The 20,409-nt window shown below is 40.5% G+C and overlaps 8 protein-coding genes across 8 annotated transcripts; 3 read left to right on the top strand and 5 right to left on the bottom strand.

Annotated features, from left to right (window-relative positions):
• Positions 1–1,076: 1,076 nt before the first annotated feature.
• Positions 1,077–3,153, top strand: V1514DRAFT_330238 (uncharacterized protein; the record flags this gene model as incomplete). The annotated part of the gene is made up of 1 exon (XM_066927461.1): positions 1,077–3,153. A coding segment is annotated over one exon (2,005 nt), but the record flags the coding sequence as incomplete, so codon positions are not given.
• An 82-nt stretch (positions 3,154–3,235) lies between these two features.
• V1514DRAFT_367496 (uncharacterized protein) lies at positions 3,236–4,721 on the top strand. Its single transcript, XM_066929867.1, has one exon. The coding sequence runs from the start codon at positions 3,273–3,275 to the stop codon at positions 4,524–4,526; it is 1,254 nt and encodes a 417-aa protein (XP_066783607.1). The 5' UTR covers positions 3,236–3,272; the 3' UTR covers positions 4,527–4,721.
• Positions 4,659–7,842, bottom strand: V1514DRAFT_330235 (uncharacterized protein). Its single transcript, XM_066927460.1, has 5 exons — positions 7,590–7,842; positions 7,191–7,288; positions 6,502–7,113; positions 4,935–6,437; positions 4,659–4,867 (listed from the first exon to the last, which is right to left on the bottom strand). The coding sequence occupies exons 1-5, from the start codon at positions 7,633–7,635 to the stop codon at positions 4,733–4,735; spliced, it is 2,394 nt and encodes a 797-aa protein (XP_066783606.1). The 5' UTR covers positions 7,636–7,842; the 3' UTR covers positions 4,659–4,732.
• Positions 7,843–7,858: 16 nt separating this feature from the next.
• V1514DRAFT_293241 (armadillo-type protein) lies at positions 7,859–11,435 on the bottom strand. Its single transcript, XM_066925365.1, has 8 exons — positions 11,329–11,435; positions 11,129–11,262; positions 10,979–11,064; positions 10,860–10,916; positions 10,687–10,805; positions 9,986–10,626; positions 8,366–9,929; positions 7,859–8,303 (listed from the first exon to the last, which is right to left on the bottom strand). The coding sequence occupies exons 2-8, from the start codon at positions 11,198–11,200 to the stop codon at positions 8,170–8,172; spliced, it is 2,673 nt and encodes an 890-aa protein (XP_066783605.1). The 5' UTR covers positions 11,201–11,262; positions 11,329–11,435; the 3' UTR covers positions 7,859–8,169.
• A 549-nt stretch (positions 11,436–11,984) lies between these two features.
• V1514DRAFT_347335 (uncharacterized protein) lies at positions 11,985–12,651 on the top strand (the record flags this gene model as incomplete). Its single annotated transcript, XM_066929293.1, has 4 exons — positions 11,985–12,076; positions 12,125–12,334; positions 12,399–12,540; positions 12,616–12,651. The coding sequence occupies 4 exons, from the start codon at positions 11,985–11,987 to the stop codon at positions 12,649–12,651; spliced, it is 480 nt and encodes a 159-aa protein (XP_066783604.1).
• Positions 12,652–12,822: 171 nt separating this feature from the next.
• On the bottom strand, positions 12,823–14,160 carry V1514DRAFT_330226 (P-loop containing nucleoside triphosphate hydrolase protein). The gene is made up of 5 exons (XM_066927459.1): positions 13,915–14,160; positions 13,820–13,850; positions 13,697–13,738; positions 13,194–13,631; positions 12,823–13,118 (listed from the first exon to the last, which is right to left on the bottom strand). The coding sequence occupies exons 1-5, from the start codon at positions 13,965–13,967 to the stop codon at positions 12,981–12,983; spliced, it is 702 nt and encodes a 233-aa protein (XP_066783603.1). The 5' UTR covers positions 13,968–14,160; the 3' UTR covers positions 12,823–12,980.
• Positions 14,161–14,283: 123 nt separating this feature from the next.
• On the bottom strand, positions 14,284–16,763 carry V1514DRAFT_306292 (Hsp90 protein-domain-containing protein). The gene is made up of 3 exons (XM_066925672.1): positions 16,653–16,763; positions 16,519–16,580; positions 14,284–16,453 (listed from the first exon to the last, which is right to left on the bottom strand). The coding sequence occupies exons 1-3, from the start codon at positions 16,672–16,674 to the stop codon at positions 14,429–14,431; spliced, it is 2,109 nt and encodes a 702-aa protein (XP_066783602.1). The 5' UTR covers positions 16,675–16,763; the 3' UTR covers positions 14,284–14,428.
• An 825-nt stretch (positions 16,764–17,588) lies between these two features.
• V1514DRAFT_306289 (kinase-like domain-containing protein) lies at positions 17,589–20,229 on the bottom strand (the record flags this gene model as incomplete). Its single annotated transcript, XM_066925671.1, has 4 exons — positions 19,869–20,229; positions 19,269–19,810; positions 18,714–19,206; positions 17,589–18,536 (listed from the first exon to the last, which is right to left on the bottom strand). Exons 1-4 carry the CDS (start codon positions 20,097–20,099, stop codon positions 17,589–17,591), a joined length of 2,214 nt encoding a protein of 737 aa, XP_066783601.1. The 5' UTR covers positions 20,100–20,229.
• Positions 20,230–20,409: the final 180 nt, after the last annotated feature.

Here is a 20,409-nt window from a genome sequence, read left to right as displayed (position 1 = left end):
TATATGCTGGACTGACTTTGAAACTTTCTGTATCTCCGGTTTATCGATTTCCACTGGAGTAAACCCTGAAAGATCATCTTTCAATTTTCATTCCATAATTTAGCTTCAGCGGCTCGATTGTCAGCATTCTTTCTTGTCTGAGCAACTACTTGCTAACTGGCACAATGAGAACCCGTCACTATTGTTTTCATATCCTTCAAGAAGGCTTTGTTGGTCTTTAGCGGCAGCCCCTTGGTTTGGGATATCGTCGACAGCTTTCCGTTTCTTAAATAAAAACGGCTTCTTGTTGGTATTCGTATGATACATCGAATAATCTTCTTTGCCGTCTTTGATAGGCAGGTGTCTCGCATGCACGTGTCCACTCGAGTTCACGGAGACACCGTTAGTGCCAGGAATTATTCAATTTCAAACATAGAAGCTGCGATGATGTTGGTACCGCTTCTTAGGCATCATAAATTTGTCGTTTAAGTAAAAAATTTAATTTGCTTGATCTTAGTTGTGAATAGAATGTAGAACGAGTTGTTTGCGGTGGAAATTTGAAAACTAAATGAGCATTTTAGAGAAAATATAATCGAAATCGTGCAATCGTGTTGTAAGGTAGCTCTGCTTTATCTTTTAAGAACTCCAATGACATAATATATTATTATCCTCTAACTAATTAGTTAACAACTAAATTATAAAATAAAAAACATAGAACGTTCAACTTTACTTTCGTACCTCTTTTTCTTTTTTATAACTTATACTTTTTCTTTCATAAACTTTATCCACACGCTAAACCCTTTTAAACCTTACTCATTACCAAACCCGCATTCTTCTCAGCACAAACTCTCCAACCAATTACGGTTTACAACAATATGAACAAATGAACAAATGAACAATAATATCATTTTATATCCCAACTAAATATCAACTTGTCATGGGGAAAGGTTAGCCACGCTAATAGTATTGACATTTGCCATGGCTGCGTCGGACTCAAGTTCGCTGGCAGCACCGCGCGGACTTGGTCAGGTTAGGGCTAGCCGCCTGGTTGCACAAAAAAAAGCTTGATTTGCGCGGCGGCATGAGGAAGCCCCGCTTATGTACGTGCTTACGTGCCGCCGGGGTTGCATGTCTGCTTCACTCAACGGCTGCCATGCCGTCGTCGATACCAACCCAACCAACGAACTGCTCCCTCAATCCCGCTCCTTTCCCTTTCATCTCAGCAAGCAAGGCGCTACTCGTTGCAGCTTGCAGCCAGTGTCACTTGACTTGCCTCCGTTTCTTTTTTTGCTGCGCCACACCTGCGCTGAGAGTTTTTGCCCCGCCATGGCCGACCTGATTCCCTTCCGGGTCCGCAGAAATGCGTCGTCGTTCGTGACCATATTTTTGGCCCTGATTATCATTGTCCTTGTTTTAAACGGGTCGCCGTCACCGCCATCACCGTCGTTACCATCGTCGTCCTCCAGAGCTGCCTACTCATTAACCGATGGCTCGTCGCTGCCGTTCCCCGACGACCCCACGATCCGCCTCACGAACCCGGACGTGGCACCGGTCGCGGCCACAAATGACTACAGAGGCATCGGCATCTGCTCAATTCGTACCGTGTCTACTGGCAAGGTCAGGATCGTGACCTCGACATTTTCAGATGAGTTGCAATCGTCCAGGATCAGGTTTAACGGACCGAACCGGTTCAATCCCAACGTGTTGCCCTTGCCTGCTGGTTCAGACAAGCAATACCTTGGTTTGGTCAGGGTTGGCAAGAACGAGGTTCATGAAGTTCATTGGTGCCTGCTCAAGTGGCGGTTTACAAAGATCACCGAGCGCAAAATGCTCGAGTGCGCCACCAGGCCGGCAAAATTGCCACTGCCCCATTTCAGGGCTCGAAGGGGCAAATGCCCATCAGTACCTTTTTTGGAAATTGATCAGGGACTACTCGATCCCAGGGTTTATTACTCGCCGTTTGGCGAGCCGCTCATGATTGTGGGTTCTAATTCTCATTCCGCATGTCTCGGCATGTACCTGATCGACCTGCGCGCGCTTGTTCCGGAAATCAACGAGATTTTGGATATCAGTCATGTGCCGATACGGTACAATACATACGTCGAATTGGAAGGCCCGCCGCCGCAAGAAGAAATCTCAAAGAATTGGTTTACCGTTTACGATCTTGAAAATAACGAATACCTTCATCATTCCATTTATCCTCAAATTGTCGCGTCCGTTAACGATCCATCGGTCAACATCGCGGACGGTTCTGGCACGAACTGCGTGGCTGAGCTAGCCAGGGGCAAAAAAGAAATTGGCATTCATCAATCATCCAACGCGCTGCGCGTCACGTTATGTGACTATCCTTGCCTGCCGACAGCTCAAAATTCGGTCTTGATCACGGTCGTGCATGCCAAGCACGTGAACCGGGTCGACATTGTCTACCGGCGCTACCTGGTGGTCATGAACGCCACCGCACCGTTCAACGTGATTGGCAGGTCCAAAAATTTGATCTACGCCGGCACGGACGAGTACCACATGATTTACACGGTCAGTATAGCATGGGACACGCAAATGCGGACCCACAAGTCTTGGCGCGAGCACGAAGCCTCGTCGGTCCGGCATGCTGAAAAGTTACCGCAACTGTACAAGCGCGACGTGGCCGATGTTGACGATGCCGGAACAGCACCAGAACCATTATCATCATCATCAACATCATCATCATCATTATCATCATCACCATCATCAACAACAACAACATCAACAACAACATCCTCTACTGCTGCTGCTAGTGAAGAATCACAACAACAAAAACCGAAGCAGCAGCCGGCGGCCAAAAAACCCAAGCCTGCCAATAAGCCGTTGTTTCAATTACCGCCCGAGTCCGATTACGTCACCATGAAGGATGTCAAGCAAGTCACGGGCATGCCGCTGCAATACGATAATCCGATAATATCTGATTACTATCAAGGATGGCTTGATGACACGGTCATGATCAATTTTGGCATAATGGATGGCGACTCTGGCGTGTTGCATGTCAAGGCTCGCGACCTGATGGATTGCTTGTACGTGTGTGAGCCTTCCAAAAATAGCGACTTTATAATTCCTCAGGACGTGTAACTTTAAAAAAAAAATGTTATTGTGGTTTTTGTTTTTGTATATATAATTTTTAATATAGTATGAGTAGGTAGAGTTATAGGTAAATCGCAATTTAAAGAACTATGGCACGTGATGTGACGCAGTGGGGTTTCAAGTAATAATATACATGGATATTATTCATATATCCACTTCATCCTGCACATTATTCCGGCATGGCAGTCTCAATTTCATACACGACCGCCATATTCGTGACTGGCATGTTAATAACTGGTGCTGCCAATTCGTTGTTATCCAAATACCAGGACAACCAATGCGTGGCCAACTGTGACGGACCGGCAGACCAGCGACGATATTTCGAGCAACCGGTGATTCAAACGTTTCAAATGTTTATCGGTGAAGCATTATGTTGGACAATCGTATTTGGTGAATTAGTTTACACCCAGTATCGATCACCTTCGCAACCGATCGTTGCTCCGTCCGAGGAAGACGAAGAATCAGTAGACGAGGCCGACCTGTTGGTGTCATCCGACCCAAACATGTCACTTTTGGCATCCAACCCGGCAGGCACGGGCACGACGGTTGGTAATTTAAATATTTCAAAGCGCACTTTGGATGGCAACAAGATCTTTGGATTGTCGATTCCGGCATTATGTGACATTTGTGGCACGACGTTGATGAACGTCGGACTTTTTTTCACGCCGGTTTCGATCTATCAAATGACCAGGGGCGCGCTCGTACTCTTTGTCGGACTCTTTTCAGTTTTTTTTTTAAATCGCAGGCTTGCGATTCATCAATGGACTGCACTTGGTGCCGTCGTGTTGGGAATTTTTATCGTTGGCTTGTCCGGCACGATCTATGCCCCCAACACGGACGCCGGCAACGAATCCGAACCATCACGCGGGCCGAATTCTTTTTTGCAAGTCGCGATCGGCGTGTTTGTGATTGCGTTGGCACAGATCTTTACCGCCACGCAGTTTGTGTATGAGGAACACTTGTTACGTGATTATCACCTGGATTCGATCCGCGTGGTGGGATGGGAAGGCATCTTTGGATTTTTGTTGACGTTCGTGATCATGATTGCTTCATATGTTTTTGTTGGCAAATCAGAATCGGGCAGGAGTGGATATTTTGATATCCCGACCGGGTTTTCCCAAATTTTTGCCAACCGGTTAATCTTGATTTCGTCATTGCTAATCATGATTTCAATCTCATCGTTTAATTTTTTTGGTGTAAGCGTTACGCAACGATTATCGGCCACAAGTCGATCGACCATTGATACGTGCCGAACAATTGCAATCTGGGTTATTTCAATCTCACTTGGTTGGGAACAATTTAGGGTGTTGCAATTGTTTGGATTCGTTTTGGTCGTGTACGGAACCTTATTATTTAACGGAGTTATTTCGCCATACATTTTTAAGCAATTTGAATACGGCCGAGTCAGGCTTGCTGATGATGACAATGAGTGAAAAAAAATAAGAAATAAACACGACTGGGTTGGTTCTTTGCATCTTTTTTGGTGTTTTCGTAGTATATATACATATAAATATATAAAATAGGTCATTTTCGTTAAAGATTTTTTATAATAAATAATTGGGTCAGGATTGTTTGTCAATTTTTTTTTTATGATTTTAAAATAAATCGTATAACTATATATTTATGAATGCAATTGATTCTAAAATCTCCAGTTTGCATCAGCGGACTCGATGGCCCATTTAAACTTGTCTCGCAATGTCTTCGAGAAAAGTTTTTCAATTGGCACTTCGAATTTTTTGGCAAACATGACGCTAAGTCGAGGGTCAATGTAGTTCTTTCACGCAAATTAGTAAAACAAAACCATGTTGAGCAGCAATTTAATTTTTTAAAAAAAAACTTACAATCTTACTAGTGGTTAATGCCACGGTCGAATTATCCTCTTTATCCTTTAATTGTAATTCCGTATTCGTGATTCGTTCGTTAAGCTTTTCAATTTGGGATTCCAATTTTTCAACCGTTAATCCAGGCTTGACATCAACCTCACCAGATTGTTCTTGATTTAATTTTTTTTGCAAATCAGAAATTACGTTTAATCTTTCAGTTAAATCAGATTCCGGTAACGGTTTTTCATCTTCTGATATTTTTTTCTCATTCTCTCGTTGAAACTTGCGCTTAATCTTTTCAATTTCACGTTCAATAATTAAGTCATGCAACCTGGCAATCGTTTCATCAGTCAATTCACGATCAACTTTGAAAAAATCTGCATCTTGCGTAACCCGGCTGGGAATTAATTGAGCGATTGATTGTTTTAACCTGTACCTTTGCAATTTGATTTCCAAAATTTTGTCCTCAATCTTGCCCACGGATTGTTCATGAGATTTCGAAACCGTTCTTTGATGGTTACACAATATGGCGACCGCACGATTGGCAGCGTTATAAGCCACATATTTTTCATTAACGGTTCCCTTGTTTGCAATCTTGGCCAATTGATCTTGCATGGTCTTGGAAGCGTTGAACGTACGGAAAACTTTGGCAGTTAATCCGGGCATGTAATTTTGCAAATGCCGGTTTAACGTGGGCGGATCCAATCGGTCAAAAATATCATCACCCACTTTCTTTGGTGATTTCTTGAATAATTTCAAGTTTTTGAATACTTGTTGGTCAACCTTGACCTCTTGATAAAACCGAATCGAGTCCTTACCCAAAAAGTCAAACACGACAATGTTAGGTGGCTTAAACGTGACGTGCTCGTAACGCAGTGAACAACAACCAACCGTGTCAGCTTCATCTTCACCCTTTTCGCCACCGGCTCGAAGTGCCAAAACGTCAATCAAATACATCGCCGTGGCTCGTTGCCGGTTAATCATTTTTTCATCCTTAAGTTCTTTGTAATAATCCTTTCTGATCCGGTCAATATGATTTTTAAGTTCGCGAGCCTTTTCGAATTTTTTAAAATCTGACATGCCTTTTAATGAGCTCGTGGCCGCAAACAACACGTACTTGGTCGATCCGTTGATGTTTTCCTTCCAAGTTGCCAGCCAGGCAACCGTGTTGTCATGCTTAACCTCGGCCCATTTATGACCAACAGGTGGTTCCGGAACTGGCGCGTCACGTCCAATATTTATTGTGACCTGTTCAGGCAACACGCGAGCCTTGAGCTTGCCCGTCTTTGGATGCGCACCCCGGCCGCGAAACAATCCCGGCGGCTCGATCCTAAAATTGCCAACCAACTCTTTCCTGCCATTTAAATAACAAACCTTGAACTTTTCTTCCAACAAATCTTTTTCTAATTTTATTGCTTTCTTTTCAGCTGCTGATAATGCTTTCTTCTCTTGTCTTAATCTATCATAATGTTCATAAATATCTTTAAAATCGCAAGACTCGAATTTCTCAATAGCACGGCCCTAGGTCTGTCATTAATAAAAAAAAAAATCAATTATATATATATATATATATATTTAAGCATACCGTATATCCACTCTCTTGAAGAACCGATTGAAAATCTGCGAAAAAATTTTTCACAAATGTCGGATTCCGGGCATGCTCTGAATCCAACATGGCACCAAAAAAGCCGGCCACTTCTTCAGCTTCTGGTGGCAAATGAACCGACACATCATCATATTTAAGCTTGACATGATTGGGCAATGGGATATATGGTGGCGGGAAAAGCACTCCCTGATGCACAAGTGTGTTCCATTTGACCGATCCATCGTTTTGATTATCTTCCCACCATCGATACGATTCTTCTTCTTCTTCTTCTTCTTCTTCTTGGTCATCGGCGCCGTCCTTATTTTCTTTATCGTTTACTGAGTTTGACTTTGATTGTGATGATTTACCTTTTGACTTCCTTTTGGCAACCGGCTTCTTCTCATCAGCGTCTTGATCTTCTTTAATCTTTACATCTAATTTTAAATCCTTCACGGTTTTGACATTATTGTCCTTCTCAATCTTTGGTTTCACAGTTTTGGACCTTTCACTACCATTTTTCACCGGTTTTTCGTCTTTGACGACTTTTTTTGAACTGCCGTCAGCCTTTGACTTGGCAGCAGGTTTGCCGTTTACCGGTTTGACTCTTTTTTTCTATAAAACTAAAATTAAAATAAAATTCAAAAATTTTAACAATGTAGATTTTTTTTTTTAAAAAAAAAAAAACGTACAAGTGGTAGTTGATCATCCGAATCAGAATCGTAATTGTACTTCACGTCAGATCTGGACTTGCGTTTTGCTAAATCCGTGTCTAATTTTTTTTTCAGCCCTGCCAAAAAAAAAAAAAAATTATACGATTAGTCTCATATTCTGAAGATATTTTTTTTCTAAATATAAATATATATATAAATATATATATATATTCATTGTAAATAATAATGGATCACATTTGATACGACGCGTCTGTCAACACGAAGTTACGCGATGCCTCCTCATCAATCAATTTCCACGCGCGTCAAGTTGATCAACCACGTCACCAAAAAGAAAAAATAAAAAAAAGCCATATTCAAAGGGTACTTGAATATTAAATAAATAAAAAAAGAAAAAAGAAAAAAAGAAAATTGACTGACCATTACGTTGTCCCAACGGAATATCTTCTTCTGAGGAATCCGACATTTTTTTTTTTGGTGCCTTAAATATCGCCCAGCCTGTTTGGTTTAATGGTGATAAAAGAGTTTTTGAACCCCACGGAAATTGGAAAAAAAAATATCTGATGGAGATGAGAAAATTTCAATCTTGATACTTGTTGATGGTTTCCAAGGCCTGAACAGATCAAGCGTTGAGGCTAAAAAAATAGAGAGAAAGAAAGTGATTAGATCCAAGGTCTTCAACAAAAGTGCTGCTATATTTATTTTTTATTTATTTAGATTTGCATTGTTGGGCCCTGAGCCAACCGTCACACTGGCTCTGCACTTATGCAGTTCTTGCCCATCAAAACCCTTCTTAAGTAACAAAATTTTTGTTCTTCAAAAACTATAAAAATTATATACAAAATACAAATTAAAAATACGGTCATTATAATAAACAGGACTGCTTCATAGATGCAATTCAGCGAAGAGCTTTTTTTCTTTTTTGGTAAAGACTGAAAAAAAAAAAAAAAAAAAAAACAACAAATTAAATGCAGTACTCCAAATCATGTGCTTCACACACTTACACTGAATTTGATCGAATTTCTTCTAATCGGGTATAAATAGATCCTCCCATTTTTTTAAACGAAGCATCCTGACTTCTCGAACTATAATGAGCCACGCTTTGAATAACGGAGTCAAACATTTGTCGGTTCACTATTTTTTTTTTTTTTTGTTAGTTGGAAAGAGAAAAAAAAAATTTTTCTTGCAAAACTCACAATCACTAGTCAAGACCAGACCCATGCCGTTATTCAACACTCCCATCATAAAATTCATGTACGACTTCATCATGTCATATTGCTGAATCTCATCATCAGTAGAACCTTCCGCAGATATACTGAGAGAATAAAAAACCCGATTAAGAAGGGGCGAAAGTAATTGGTCCAACATTTCTGCAATGCCTGCCTGGCCCTTAAAAATATGCAAAAGCTGGCCAACAAACGCCATAAAATCACCAAGTTCTGGCGTCGTACTTTCTTGCAACAAGCTGCCCAACAAAATCGGAATTTCGGGTAAGATTTGTTGTCCCAAAATTGGTACCATTCTTGCAAACGCAAACCGGCTGGCCTCTCGAATCACTTCCAATTTAGATAACGTCTGTAACGTAACCAAAATCGCACGTGACGCAATCAAAAACTCTTCACGCACGATAGCCGTGATTGGCTTGCCACCATCAGTCACGCCTCTAGCAAACGTTCCGATCGCCATAATGTCGTGATGCACTTGCAATGCCTGTTGCAAGTCGTCCGGCGCACGTGGCAAGCTGGCTTCCATGTTCTCAAATATGGGCCGAAGAATGCCTTTCACGAGGTGGATCTGTTTTTCATCCGACACTGCATCCACAGATACTAATATCCCTAATGCTTCAAACAAGTTTAACCTGCTGTCAAATATTGACGACGCATCATTGCCATCAGCAGACATGTTATCCGAATCATTATCATTTGCCTGAGCAATTTCTGCCTTGATCACGAGCAAGTCTCCAATTGCGTTCAACGCATTTTCGGCAATATCTCCAAGAAAACCTTTTAAAAGCTTGATAAACCTGTAAAACAAATGCCACGCTCTTACCTGAACCTGCGGAACTGAACTGTGCACGCCAACATTCGAAACAAACACTTCGAGCATGCCTGGTATTAGCTGAGTATGGGTCTCGAAGAATTTTGAGTTTTTGACAATAAGTTCCATATATTGCAAGTGAATAGAAGGATGATTAAATCCCAAAATATTTGAACTTGTCAGCTTGGCAAGCATGCTGTTTAAAATCTCGATTATTCTTGCGTTGCCTTGTCCTCCCTTTGTCGGCATCGCAGATGCATTACGTAAGCCATCACTATATGCTCCAAGCTCAAAAAGCCCAACTTCAATCTCTCTCCAATTGGTTTTGGATCCGCTTAAGCTCTCAATCACCACAGACGAGATCGTGTCCATAAACAAATCTTCGTCTATGGCAGCCACTGCGTCTTGAAATAACCTTAACCGACCTCTAATCTCAAGGAACTCGTTCTCTGAATCATCATTTCCGTCGTTATGCCATTCCATTGATTCATCATACTTAATTTTTAATATAACCGTGTTTAAAATTGATGATAAAATTTGACGCCTGGCAGGCGTCAAATTTTGATTTCGCTTTTTTAATTTGCGAAGAAAAGAAAGATAATCAGCTATCGTGGGAAACACTTCAGCAGAAGTATCATCATATTCATTAGCAAGAAATTGAATAATAAAAGGCATCAACTGTTGCAAAATATTCTCGGCATTTTCTGTCAATGCAGACGTTTCCTTTTATGACTTATTAGTACAAAGTGCCAAAAATTTTTTTTTTTTCAAAAACATACCTCATCCATAATCTTTATCAATTCAACACTAACAACATTTGATAGTTTTGCAACCCTTTCAGCAAATTCCAAATCGTCTCCCATTTGAAGTTGCCCGATTGTTTGTGGCAAATTAAGCAACGAAATGAGTTCCAATTTATCCGCAGCCTTCATCTTCTTGCTAATAATTTCTGATAAGGTATCACAAGCTGAACAACGTAATCGTTCGTTGCCCAGTATTGCAAAAATAAGTGACATGTATTGCGGCGTGACAATCAGCGAAATGTCGATCCACGATACCCAAGAACCAATTACTATCAGACAGTTTTCAATGACGGTGTATCCTACTTCCGATGACGAATATTGAACCAATATTTGTTGCCACACGTTAGCCAACTTTACCATGTCCCGCACTCTGATGTTGTCCTTAATGATAGAATTTCGTTTCGCCACCTCCGTAGGGCGAATAATAAGTGTATCAGCAATCTCCTCATGAATGGCAAGAACAATCCGTAAAAGAATATCCACACCACGAATGTTCCCTAACGAAGCACTACTTGTGTTTGCGATTGAAATGAAATCGTCAAAAAAGCTAGGCCACATGTTGGGGTACGAAATTAAAAAAAAATATGTAATTGTTTGTGCAAGTTTGTTTCGTATGTCTAAAATTTCAACAATTGTGTTAAAAAAAAAAATCAAAGTTGTAATATTTAAGATCTTACATGATATCTCAACATCTTCACTAGCATCAGTAGAAAATTCGCGTCGAACATATGATAACAGTACGTCCTTTATGTATGCAAGCGCCGAGTCCTCGATGAATTTCCCATTTTGGTTCAACCTGGCACCAACATTAGACATGTCCCGAAAATTTCTTGATAAAATACACGCATACCTTTTCAAAAGAGCATCATCAACAACTTGCAACGCAAAAAATCTTACAGCTGGTGACCTAATTAATGGTCAATAATCAAACAACACCTTCCCGTTTCCTTTACCAACACAATCACAAACCTCTTGCGTCCATTATCTGCAAATAATGAAAGACAAACTTGCCAGCCGTCATCTGACTCCTTGATCTGTGTGCAAAATGCAATAGCCTTTTTGTCGTTAAAAATTTGGTTATTTCATGTAATTTTTTTTTTTAAAAAAAAAATTAACTACCTGCTGTTTCAAACTGGAATCAGCCGAGCCATTCAAGGCAATCTCCACCGCCTGCTCTACCTGATCTTCCATGGCCTTAACAGGAACAGGCGGTTGCTAGGTTATACTCTGAGTATTGGAATTGCCCACGCGGCCTTATGTATTATTAACATTAGACCAAACACACGACAGATAATTATAACACATAACGACACACTAACCTTCTTGATATATTCAGCTTCCGTAATGCTCGTAAATAATACAAGTTGAACAATTGTAAAATGCCGAGATCAACAAATTGGCCTGTACCTAAACATGCAACTCGTGGAGCAATTTTTGACTAAAACCATCGACGAAACCACGAGAGCTCTAATCATGACGCGAAAACTACCCTTACCCACACAAAGGGCTCTTCGTCAAGGCCATCCAAACCGATTGAAAACTTGCATCTTCTACGTAAACCATTTAGGTCAATTTATATAGATACGACGAACTGCTTTTCTCTGTATATACAAAAAAAAAAGTTGTTTTTTTTGTGTTCGATGAAATCTACTCATTTATAGTTTTTGGCTGTGAAAAGATCAGAATGTCATATCGATTTCCGGTAGCACCTCGCTATCCCCAACGACCTGGGCAAATACCTACACCTCCAGGACAACTTGCCAGGAATGGATCATTTAATGATAGCCCCGCCTGGCCAACAGTACAGCAGGCGCAGAATCAGCAGCAATTAAATGCGAGCACGAATGATGAAACACAGTTTAATCAAGATAGCAAGGCAGCGCCAGAATCTGGCAACAAATCGGCGGCCATCAAGATCGAGGAGTCAATCAGCAGAAAGAATGCGGAAGAACTGCCGTTTGGTCTCGCAAGTTTAATGAATGTCATGAGAATGGAGAATAGTGATATCGGCATGCTAGCTCTGGGAAACGACTTAACAACGCTAGGACTTAACCTAAATCAACCTGAGTAAGCAAAAAGAAAAGATCCAGAATAGAATACTAATGAATTCTTTAGTTCGGAACCGTTAAGCGCCACGTTTGCTTCCCCTTGGGCAGAAAAATCTGTGACAAAAGTTGAACCAGATTTTCATCTTCCTTCATGTTACAAGGTTCAATCAGCTGCACCACAACAAACCAAAATTGCTAGCTTTTCAGATGAAACGTTATTCTACATATTTTACTCAATGCCGAGAGATATAATGCAAGAAGCAGCAGCAGCAGAACTGTATGATTGTTTATTTTAATGTTTTTTTTTTTTTTCTTGTGACCTATTGATTGACTTTGATTAGGACAAACCGAAATTGGAGGTACCATAAGGAACTAAAAGTTTGGCTAACCAAAGACCCTGGCACGGAACCAATTCAGCAGTCAGCACATTATGAACGAGGTGTTTATACTTTCTTTGATCCGAGCATCTGGAAGCGAATAAAGGTAAGGCCTTTTTTATTTGTTTTTTATTTTTTTTTAATTTTTTGTTGAGAATGGTATAACTAACTTCTAAAATAGAAAGAATATGTTCTGTACTATCAAGCCATAGCTTAAGAGTGCAAAAAGTACCACGTTATTATTGTATTATATGTATTGCTGATGTTGTCTGAACTCATATAGTTTGTTCAGTGCATGTGGGAAGATGGTTTTGTGGATCAATATGTTAAATTATATTGCCACTGCCGGCGCAGGTGTATTAATAATGTAGATTTTGGGCAGAATAGGTTTGTAAATGATCAAACAAATTAAATAGATTTAGTCGTGTCATCAAACATTCATCTCGTTCGTATTTACGTGACTCGTACAATCGTATCTTTTTTTTTTTATTTTTTTGTCATTCTCTATCATCACCTTCCATTGACACACACTACACACAACCACTTTCATGCCATTCTATCATCGTGAATATTAACAATATTTATATGAGAAGGTAACGAATGACTTAAAATATAATCGCCATTCACCAAATCGTTTTTCTCTGCTCTCTCGGCAGCCTCTATTTCATTTCCCGCGATTCCAGCCTAAAAATAAAAAATCATTAGAAAATTGCATAACGAATTAAACAATTTTTTTTTTTTTTTTTTTTTTTTTTTTACCTCAAGATGACGACGAATCAATCTATTTCTTGCCACGTCTCGTTCAACTTGCACGAACCAAAGTTCATCCATTAAAGACGCAATCTTGTTCCATGGCTCGTCTTGCAAATGCAAATAATTTCCTTCAATGATCAAGATCCGGTCGGTTGGTAAAATCACAACGTCGTTTTCGATCGGATCTTTAATCGCATGATCAAACGAAGGTGCGTATATTGGCACCGTGTGCTTGGTCACGGGTTCTCTAAGCCTTTGAATTAGCTTGGTCAAGCCGTCGGCATCAAACGTGAACGGCGCGCCTCGTTTGGCGATGGCTTCCTCCGCGTTAGGCAATGATGCCAAAGTTTCCCGTGTTAAATGAAACCCGTCCATTGGTAAGAAAGCTGAAATTTGGGTGCTTGAATTTTGTGACCATATCTCGTTTATCTTGTCATACACAGCCTAAATTCGATTAGTAAAGTCAAGCAAACATAATTGCCGAATATATTTCTCAATCTTTTACATACTGTTCCTAATGTAGTTTTTCCACTTCCAGGTATGCCACTGACCTATGTTTATTAGTTTAATTAGCATTTTATTCATCATAATCAACACAATGCCAATTGTCGCGTGATCATTTGATTCCATACCGCTATCAGAACCCGCTGATTTGTTGGTGCACTTGTACATGAAATCCAATTAGCAATTGTAAACCAAATTAAACCATAACCAAATTAATGCATACTTTTTCAACAGCTGTAACGCGTGTTGTCCTAATTCGTCCAATGTTTTTTCCATCTGATCAGGTTCCTTTGGCTGCCAAGTTTAGTTCGGGCTTCCGATACCCCAGACCTTCCCAAATTTCCTGGCAGGTCTTTCACCCAAATTGCCTGCCTCGGGTATTAAACCAATTGGTAAATTAATAAATATGCTCACAGTCAAAACCTATTATTTAAATGGACCGTATTTTCAATTTCACGCTCGATTGCCAGTCAGTCGTGCATAGAAATCCAGTTCGATAATGAGTCCTCAGTTAACCGAACCCACACCGTAGATAATTACAGCAGCACTTACTAATCAAAACAAGCACAAATTTACCTGTGCTTCGTAATAATCCATGTTTCATTGTCTTTATTTTTCATTCCACGTTACATGTTCTTATTAAGTAAAACGAAACATAATATATCTAACAAAAGAAGCTAAAAAACTTTCAGTAAATACCCCCCCAATAACCTTTATTAAATATCCATTATACACATTTAGTCAACCTCTTCCATGGCAGACTCAACTGGGGCTTCCTCGGTGGCAGCATCGACTGGAGCAACTTCCTCAATCTCAGCCTCATCAATGTTCAAACCAAGAGAGATTAACCGGTTGATTCTTGAAGCAAACGAATTGGGCTCTTCAAGAGTGAAACCAGAAGTGAGAAGGGCAGTCTCATAAAGAAGCGTGGTGAGGTCACGAACGGTGCGGTCGTTGACACCGTCAGCTTCAACCTTCTTCTTCAACTCCTTGATGATAGGAGACTTTGGTGAAATCTCAAAGGTCTTCTTAGAAGACATATAGGAAGACATGCTAGTGTCACGAAGAGCCTGAGCCTTCATGATACGCTCCATATTAGCGGACCAACCGAACTGGCCAGTACGAATGGCAGCAGGTGCGTCCACAAGCTTGTGAGAAACAACAACCTTCTCGACCTTGTCGCCAAGGATCTCCTTAAGACCAGTGGCAAGAGATTCGTACTCCTTGACCTCAGCCTCACGCTGAGTCTTCTCCTCATCGGTCTCCTCAAGTTCAAAGTCCTTAGTAATGTCAACAAGAGTCTTGCCCTCGTATTCCTTAAGCTGAGTCATGGCATACTCATCAATAGGATCAACAAGGAAAAGAACTTCAAAGTCCTTAGCCTTAAGAGCATCAAGGAAGGGAGACTTCTCCACAGCCTTCAAGCTCTCACCAGTGATGTAGTAAATGTTCTTCTGATGCTCAGGCATGCGAGTAATGTAGTCCGCAAACGAGGTCTGTTCCTCACCAGACTTGGTAGAGTTGTAGCGGAGAAGCTTAGCAAGAGTTGATCTGTTCTGAGCATCCTCGTGAACACCAAGCTTAATGTTCTTGGAAAAGGCGGTGTAGAACTTGTCGAACTGCTCGCGATCCTCGGCAATTTCATTAAACATCTCAAGAGTCTTCTTGACAATGTTCTTGCGAATAACCTTAAGAATCTTGTTCTGCTGAAGAACCTCACGGGAAAGATTCAGGGGAAGATCCTCAGAGTCGACAACACCCTTGACAAATCCGAGCCACTCAGGAATGAGCTCTTCGCAATCATCGGTAATGAAAACGCGACGAACATAGAGCTTAATGTTGCTTTTCTTCTTCTTTGACTCGAAAAGATCAAATGGCGCACGCTTGGGGACAAAAAGAATGGCACGGAATTCGAGCTGACCTTCAACCGAGAAGTGCTTCACAGCAAGATGGTCCTCCCAATCATTAGAGATGGATTTGTAGAAGGCAGCATACTCTTCTTCAGTGATGTCAGAAGGATTTCTAGTCCAAAGAGGCTTGGTCTTGTTAAGTTCCTCGTTTTCGACAACAGTCTCCTTAACCTTCTTGGTCTTAGCCTCCTCCTTCTTGGCCTCTTCATCCTCATCGACCTCTTCGATCTTGGGCTTCTTGTCATCATCAACAGACTCCTCGTTATCGTCTTCAGATTCAGGAACGTCCCGCTCGACTTCCTTAGTGACAACGAGCTGGATGGGATAGGCAACAAACTCGGAATGACGCTTGACAATGTCCTTGATTCTCTTTTCCTCAAGGTACTCCTTCTGATCTTCCTTCAAGAACAGTCTGATGACAGTACCACGAGAAATCTTTTCGTTAGCAGTGTCCAAGCTAATGGTGAAGCGACCACCAGCAGAAGACTCCCAGATGTATTGCTCATCATCGTTGTGCTTGGAGATGACCTGGACACGGTCAGCAACAAGGAAAAGGGAGTAGAAACCAACACCGAATTGACCAATCATGGACACATCAGCACCAGCTGAGAGAGCCTCCATGAAGGCCTTCGTGCCAGACTTGGCAATAGTACCAAGGTTGTTCACGAGATCAGCCTTGGTCATACCAATACCGGTATCTCTGATCTCAAGAACATTTTCATCCTTGCGAGGAGTGATCCGGATGTAAAGTTCAGGCTCAGTTTCGAGCTTGGACGGATCAGACAACGCCTCGTATCTAATCTTGTCGAGAGCATCAGAACAGTTGGAGATCAATTCTCTCAAGAAAATTTCCTGTTGGAAAGAAACCAGGTTAGTAACTTGGCATGCCGTAAACCAAATTGGTAGATCACACGTACCTTGTTGGAGTAAACGGTGTTGATGATCAAACTCATCAACTGAGAGATCTCAGCTTGGAATTCTGCGAACTCGTTAGGACAAGCAAAAAAAAAAAAAAACCGATCTTAATGATGATTCAAAATGATTCACATACCAAATGATTCAGAATCCGACATTGTGACTTTATAGTGTGGAAATGGCAACTAGCAAATGAAATAAAATGCAGAGTTGGGAAAAGAAAAAAAAAATTCTGATCAAAAACAGGGGCACCGCGGAGGAATTATATCTTGCGCTGCTCGACGTTCTTTGCGCTTCCATTTAACCTCGGTCTGACCTGAGGCGAGTCACGGGTCAGAAGCCATGGATATCCAACACTTGGATTACAAATACTTGTTATACATTCTTACATGTAACTAGTGTTTTTTTATTCTTTTTTTTTTTTTTAAATTACGTCTCAAAACTGTTATTTTACTCAAAATATGCGGGTCAGCTGGTGTCGGGTTCAACCATGTCGTATTGCCACGACTGACCCAGAATGTGCTGGAAATCTTCACCTTGCGTAAATATTAACAAACAGTGAGAGATATGGCATGACTGCACAACTCTCGTGGGCTTAGATCGGTGCAGCCCCTGAAATTCCATGACATACGATGCACATATACGAACACTTGTCGCATTTCATGCTTTATGTATATTGTTTGATTTTTTTTTTTAATTTAGGTATTCCTGACAGCAGCGTCAACTTTAAGTTTATGAAAATATCGTTATGCCTACTGTGTGCGGAACATATCCATGTACAGGCTGCTAAGTTGGCCTTTTGCCAAATGTTCAGCCTCATGGTTTGCGGCGAGTAGTTATTACTATATACACAAACTATTTGAACAAGCCTGAGTCTGCCTTCAAAATCTATACAGATATTGTACGTAAATGTAGTATTATACTTTTTAATGTGTTATTTGCAAGTAATTAGATATAAAAAATGAACCATTGCGCCATACATATGCCTTAATGCAAGTAATAAGTACATCAATACCAATGGTCATGTATAACCATACAGTATAACAATAAAATAAGTCAATTTGAAATGCGCTTACTTCCCTTTCACAACGAAACTTTGATACCATCGTTCTAACGTAAGCTTGGCAAACTCAATTCTTTGAACCCTTTGTTCGCCGTTTTCGCGACCTGTGGTTAGGCTGGTTTGTACTGTCGTGCTTTGATAACAATTTCCTAAAAATTCTGTAATGTTCATATCGATAAAATTTCTTTCCGCATCTACCAATGTTACCCGCCTTCCACTGTTCCAAAGTATAAGTTTGTAATGATCCAAGAAATTAAACTGAATGTTTCCATTTCCTAGACGAAACATTATTGCTTGCTTGGTACGAAGATAATCTGTCATGTATACGTTCCCACCATCCGAGCAAGCCATGTTTTGTGGTGCTGTCAAGACCTTAGTTGTATCCACTAAAAGATGTTCGTTCATGTATGCTCTGAAGTGTTTGACCAAATACATTTTTTTCTTCAGTTCAATAGGAAAACTTTCTAGCAAAAATTGCCGTCTTCGAGCTTTATCATTTTCTCTAGAAATATAGTCAAACGTCTCTTCGGTCTGTGTGACTATTAAGGATGTTGTATCGTTAAAATATACTCCAGAACTTCCGTCTGATAATTGATAGCCAAGTCCATATTTGTTCGAATAATCCACCCATTGGCTGACATAAACTGGATAATAATTTTGATTGTTATATTTATCAGATACGGTCATGCCAGATAATGCGTTAGCCAAAATGTCAATCATTTCTTTCAGTTTAGCAGTCTTATCATTCGAAATAGCTAAATACGATCGAACGTTACCACTACTTTGTATGTTTTCTGGAACAGCATGAGTTATATCTTGCAAAAGGGCGTTTGGTTTTGTTGAAAAAGCCCTCGTGCTTGTGTTTTTGGCTACAGGCTCTTCCCTGATTGCTGCTATTGTTTCGACTTTTTTCTGCCCAATTTCAGTAGCCAAATGCGCAGGTTCTTCTTTATTTACCTGTCTTCTTGCCTTTCCAAGAAAATTGCGATGGTCTGCTGCAGTACTTGTAGATCTTAATCTTGAATTGATAGGTAAATCAGAAAGAGGTTTTACTGATCGTAACCTTTGAGTCATTTTGCTTCCACCTAAAGCAACGTTTTCAGAATCAAGACGAACCTTGCCAACGGATGCTACAATTTGACGAATATTTTCATCTGACACTTTAGGAGACAACGCATCCGGAAGTATTTTGCCAGATCCTTTTTGAATTTCTTCGGTCGTTGGTATGGACGATTTGTTAACCTCAAGTACTGACACTGGATTTTTCGCATTTTTCGTTACGAGTTCTCCATTTCCAGAGTTTGGTCCAATACCGGCATTTCCCGAAACAAAAATGTAGTTTCGATGTGAAAGAGCCGGAGTTAAATTTTTCCAATGTGGCACACCTTGAATGCATGTTGATGGCAGCCTGGATGGCATTTCTCCGTGGAAAAAAGGATGATCAGCAATTTGATCAAGACTTGGCCGAGCACGTGGATCCTTGGTTAATAAAGACTGAATTAAATCTTTTGCATCATCTGATATTTCAATGCCTTCAGGAAACACGTATTCTATAGCTTTAATCTTTTTATAAATAAGGTCGACGTCTTTAGATTGAAACGGAGGCTTCCCTATTAGCATGGCATATCTTGTAGGCAATGTTAGAACCAAATCATTTTGCAAAAAAAAAACACTTTCTGAATAACTCACAAAATTATGCCAACAGACCATAAATCAACTTCAAAACTATGACCGTCGTCTTTGCCAAATAAAACTTCTGGAGCAATGTAATTGGGAGTTCCGCAAATAGTTTTTTTGCGGTCACTATCAGAGAGCAGTAACGCAGCCAGGCCAAAGTCACCGATTTTCACGTTCATGTTTTTATCAAGAAAAATATTGCCGAGTTTTAAATCGCGATGAATAACTCGCCGGCCATGCATGTATTTCACAGCTCCCAATATCTGCAAAAGAAAATATCTTGTTTCTGGCTCTGTAAATCGTTTTCTTCTGCGATGCATGTCCATTAACGTATTATTTGAGCATACTTCTAAGATTATGTACACGTTAACATCGTCTTCAAAACACTCAACAAATTTAACAATATTTGGATGATCCATGTCTTGATGGATCTTTATTTCTCCCAAAAGTTTGTTTCTGGTTTTTGTCGAAAGCAGGGATGCCTTTGCAATTGTTTTGGCAGCGTACAGTATTCCACTTTCATTTTGAACCTCAAAACAACGAGCAAATCCTCCCTAATTAATGAACAGTTACTAAAAAAATGATCACGCAACTAAGAGTATTGCTCCTTACCTCGCCAAGAAAATTTCCGCGGCGAAATCGTGCTCCGTTATTTTTGCCTCTGATTAATGTTGGAGGAGTTTTACAGAGTGATGAAGCCTTTTCTTTGGGCTTGGAAAACTTCACATTAATATCATTTTGTTTGGGTTTTAATTCAGGGTTAAAATCGTTTAAAAGCTCATGCTGAATGTGAGGTACTGGCACGCTGGGTCGATTTGGGCCTTGAATTTGAGTGGGGCCCATTGTGCTATTTTGAAAGTTTTTTAAAAAAAGTGAGACAATGCAGCTGCCTTACTTGCCCACTCTATTTCTTTGTCGCTAGAATATGTGTCGCATATGCTGTAAATGCCTGATTCTTGTGGGTGTGCTGTTGTTGTTCCGCTTGAATTTCTCAGCCGGGAAACAGGAGCAAAGTTTGTTTACCTCACCGTCCAATGAGCCGCACCGTAGTCCGGACAACGGCGCCGAGCGATGCTTAAGTGCGCAACCGTTTTGTGTTCGCACACTGGAAAGAAAAAAACAAACCCTCTGCCCTTAGAGCACACCAGTTCGA

Source organism: Lipomyces japonicus (assembly GCF_038497905.1).
Source record: "Lipomyces japonicus strain CBS 7319 unplaced genomic scaffold V1514scaffold_17, whole genome shotgun sequence".
In the NCBI taxonomy this organism is placed as follows: domain Eukaryota; kingdom Fungi; phylum Ascomycota; class Lipomycetes; order Lipomycetales; family Lipomycetaceae; genus Lipomyces; species Lipomyces japonicus.
This window is presented reverse-complemented; position numbering and strand designations above follow the sequence as displayed.

What these genes read in the sequence shown, in the direction of transcription:
- V1514DRAFT_367496 (XM_066929867.1), top strand. Translation starts at nt 3,273, where the DNA reads ATGGCAGTCTCAATTTCATACACGACCGCCATATTCGTGACTGGCATG.
- V1514DRAFT_330235 (XM_066927460.1), bottom strand. Translation starts at nt 7,635, where the DNA reads ATGTCGGATTCCTCAGAAGAAGATATTCCGTTGGGACAACGTAATG. An exon ending in TCCGTTGGGACAACGTAATG is followed by an intron (nt 7,289 to 7,589) that starts GTCAGTCAATTT and finishes TTTTTTTGGCAG; the next exon opens with GGCTGAAAAAAAAATTAGAC. An exon ending in CATTAACCACTAGTAAGATT is followed by an intron (nt 4,868 to 4,934) that starts GTAAGTTTTTTT and finishes TTTGCGTGAAAG; the next exon opens with AACTACATTGACCCTCGACT.
- V1514DRAFT_306292 (XM_066925672.1), bottom strand. Translation starts at nt 16,674, where the DNA reads ATGTCGGATTCTGAATCATTTG. An exon ending in GTCGGATTCTGAATCATTTG is followed by an intron (nt 16,581 to 16,652) that starts GTATGTGAATCA and finishes ACGAGTTCGCAG; the next exon opens with AATTCCAAGCTGAGATCTCT. An exon ending in ACACCGTTTACTCCAACAAG is followed by an intron (nt 16,454 to 16,518) that starts GTACGTGTGATC and finishes TCTTTCCAACAG; the next exon opens with GAAATTTTCTTGAGAGAATT.
- V1514DRAFT_330226 (XM_066927459.1), bottom strand. Translation starts at nt 13,967, where the DNA reads ATGGAAAAAACATTGGACGAATTAGGACAACACGCGTTACAGCTGTTG. An exon ending in GCGTTACAGCTGTTGAAAAA is followed by an intron (nt 13,851 to 13,914) that starts GTATGCATTAAT and finishes TTCATGTACAAG; the next exon opens with TGCACCAACAAATCAGCGGG. An exon ending in ATCAGCGGGTTCTGATAGCG is followed by an intron (nt 13,739 to 13,819) that starts GTATGGAATCAA and finishes TAATAAACATAG; the next exon opens with GTCAGTGGCATACCTGGAAG.
- V1514DRAFT_293241 (XM_066925365.1), bottom strand. Translation starts at nt 11,200, where the DNA reads ATGGAAGATCAGGTAGAGCAGGCGGTGGAGATTGCCTTGAATGGCTCG. An exon ending in GATGATGCTCTTTTGAAAAG is followed by an intron (nt 10,806 to 10,859) that starts GTATGCGTGTAT and finishes TGTTGGTGCCAG; the next exon opens with GTTGAACCAAAATGGGAAAT. An exon ending in TGATAAAGATTATGGATGAG is followed by an intron (nt 9,930 to 9,985) that starts GTATGTTTTTGA and finishes AAGTCATAAAAG; the next exon opens with GAAACGTCTGCATTGACAGA.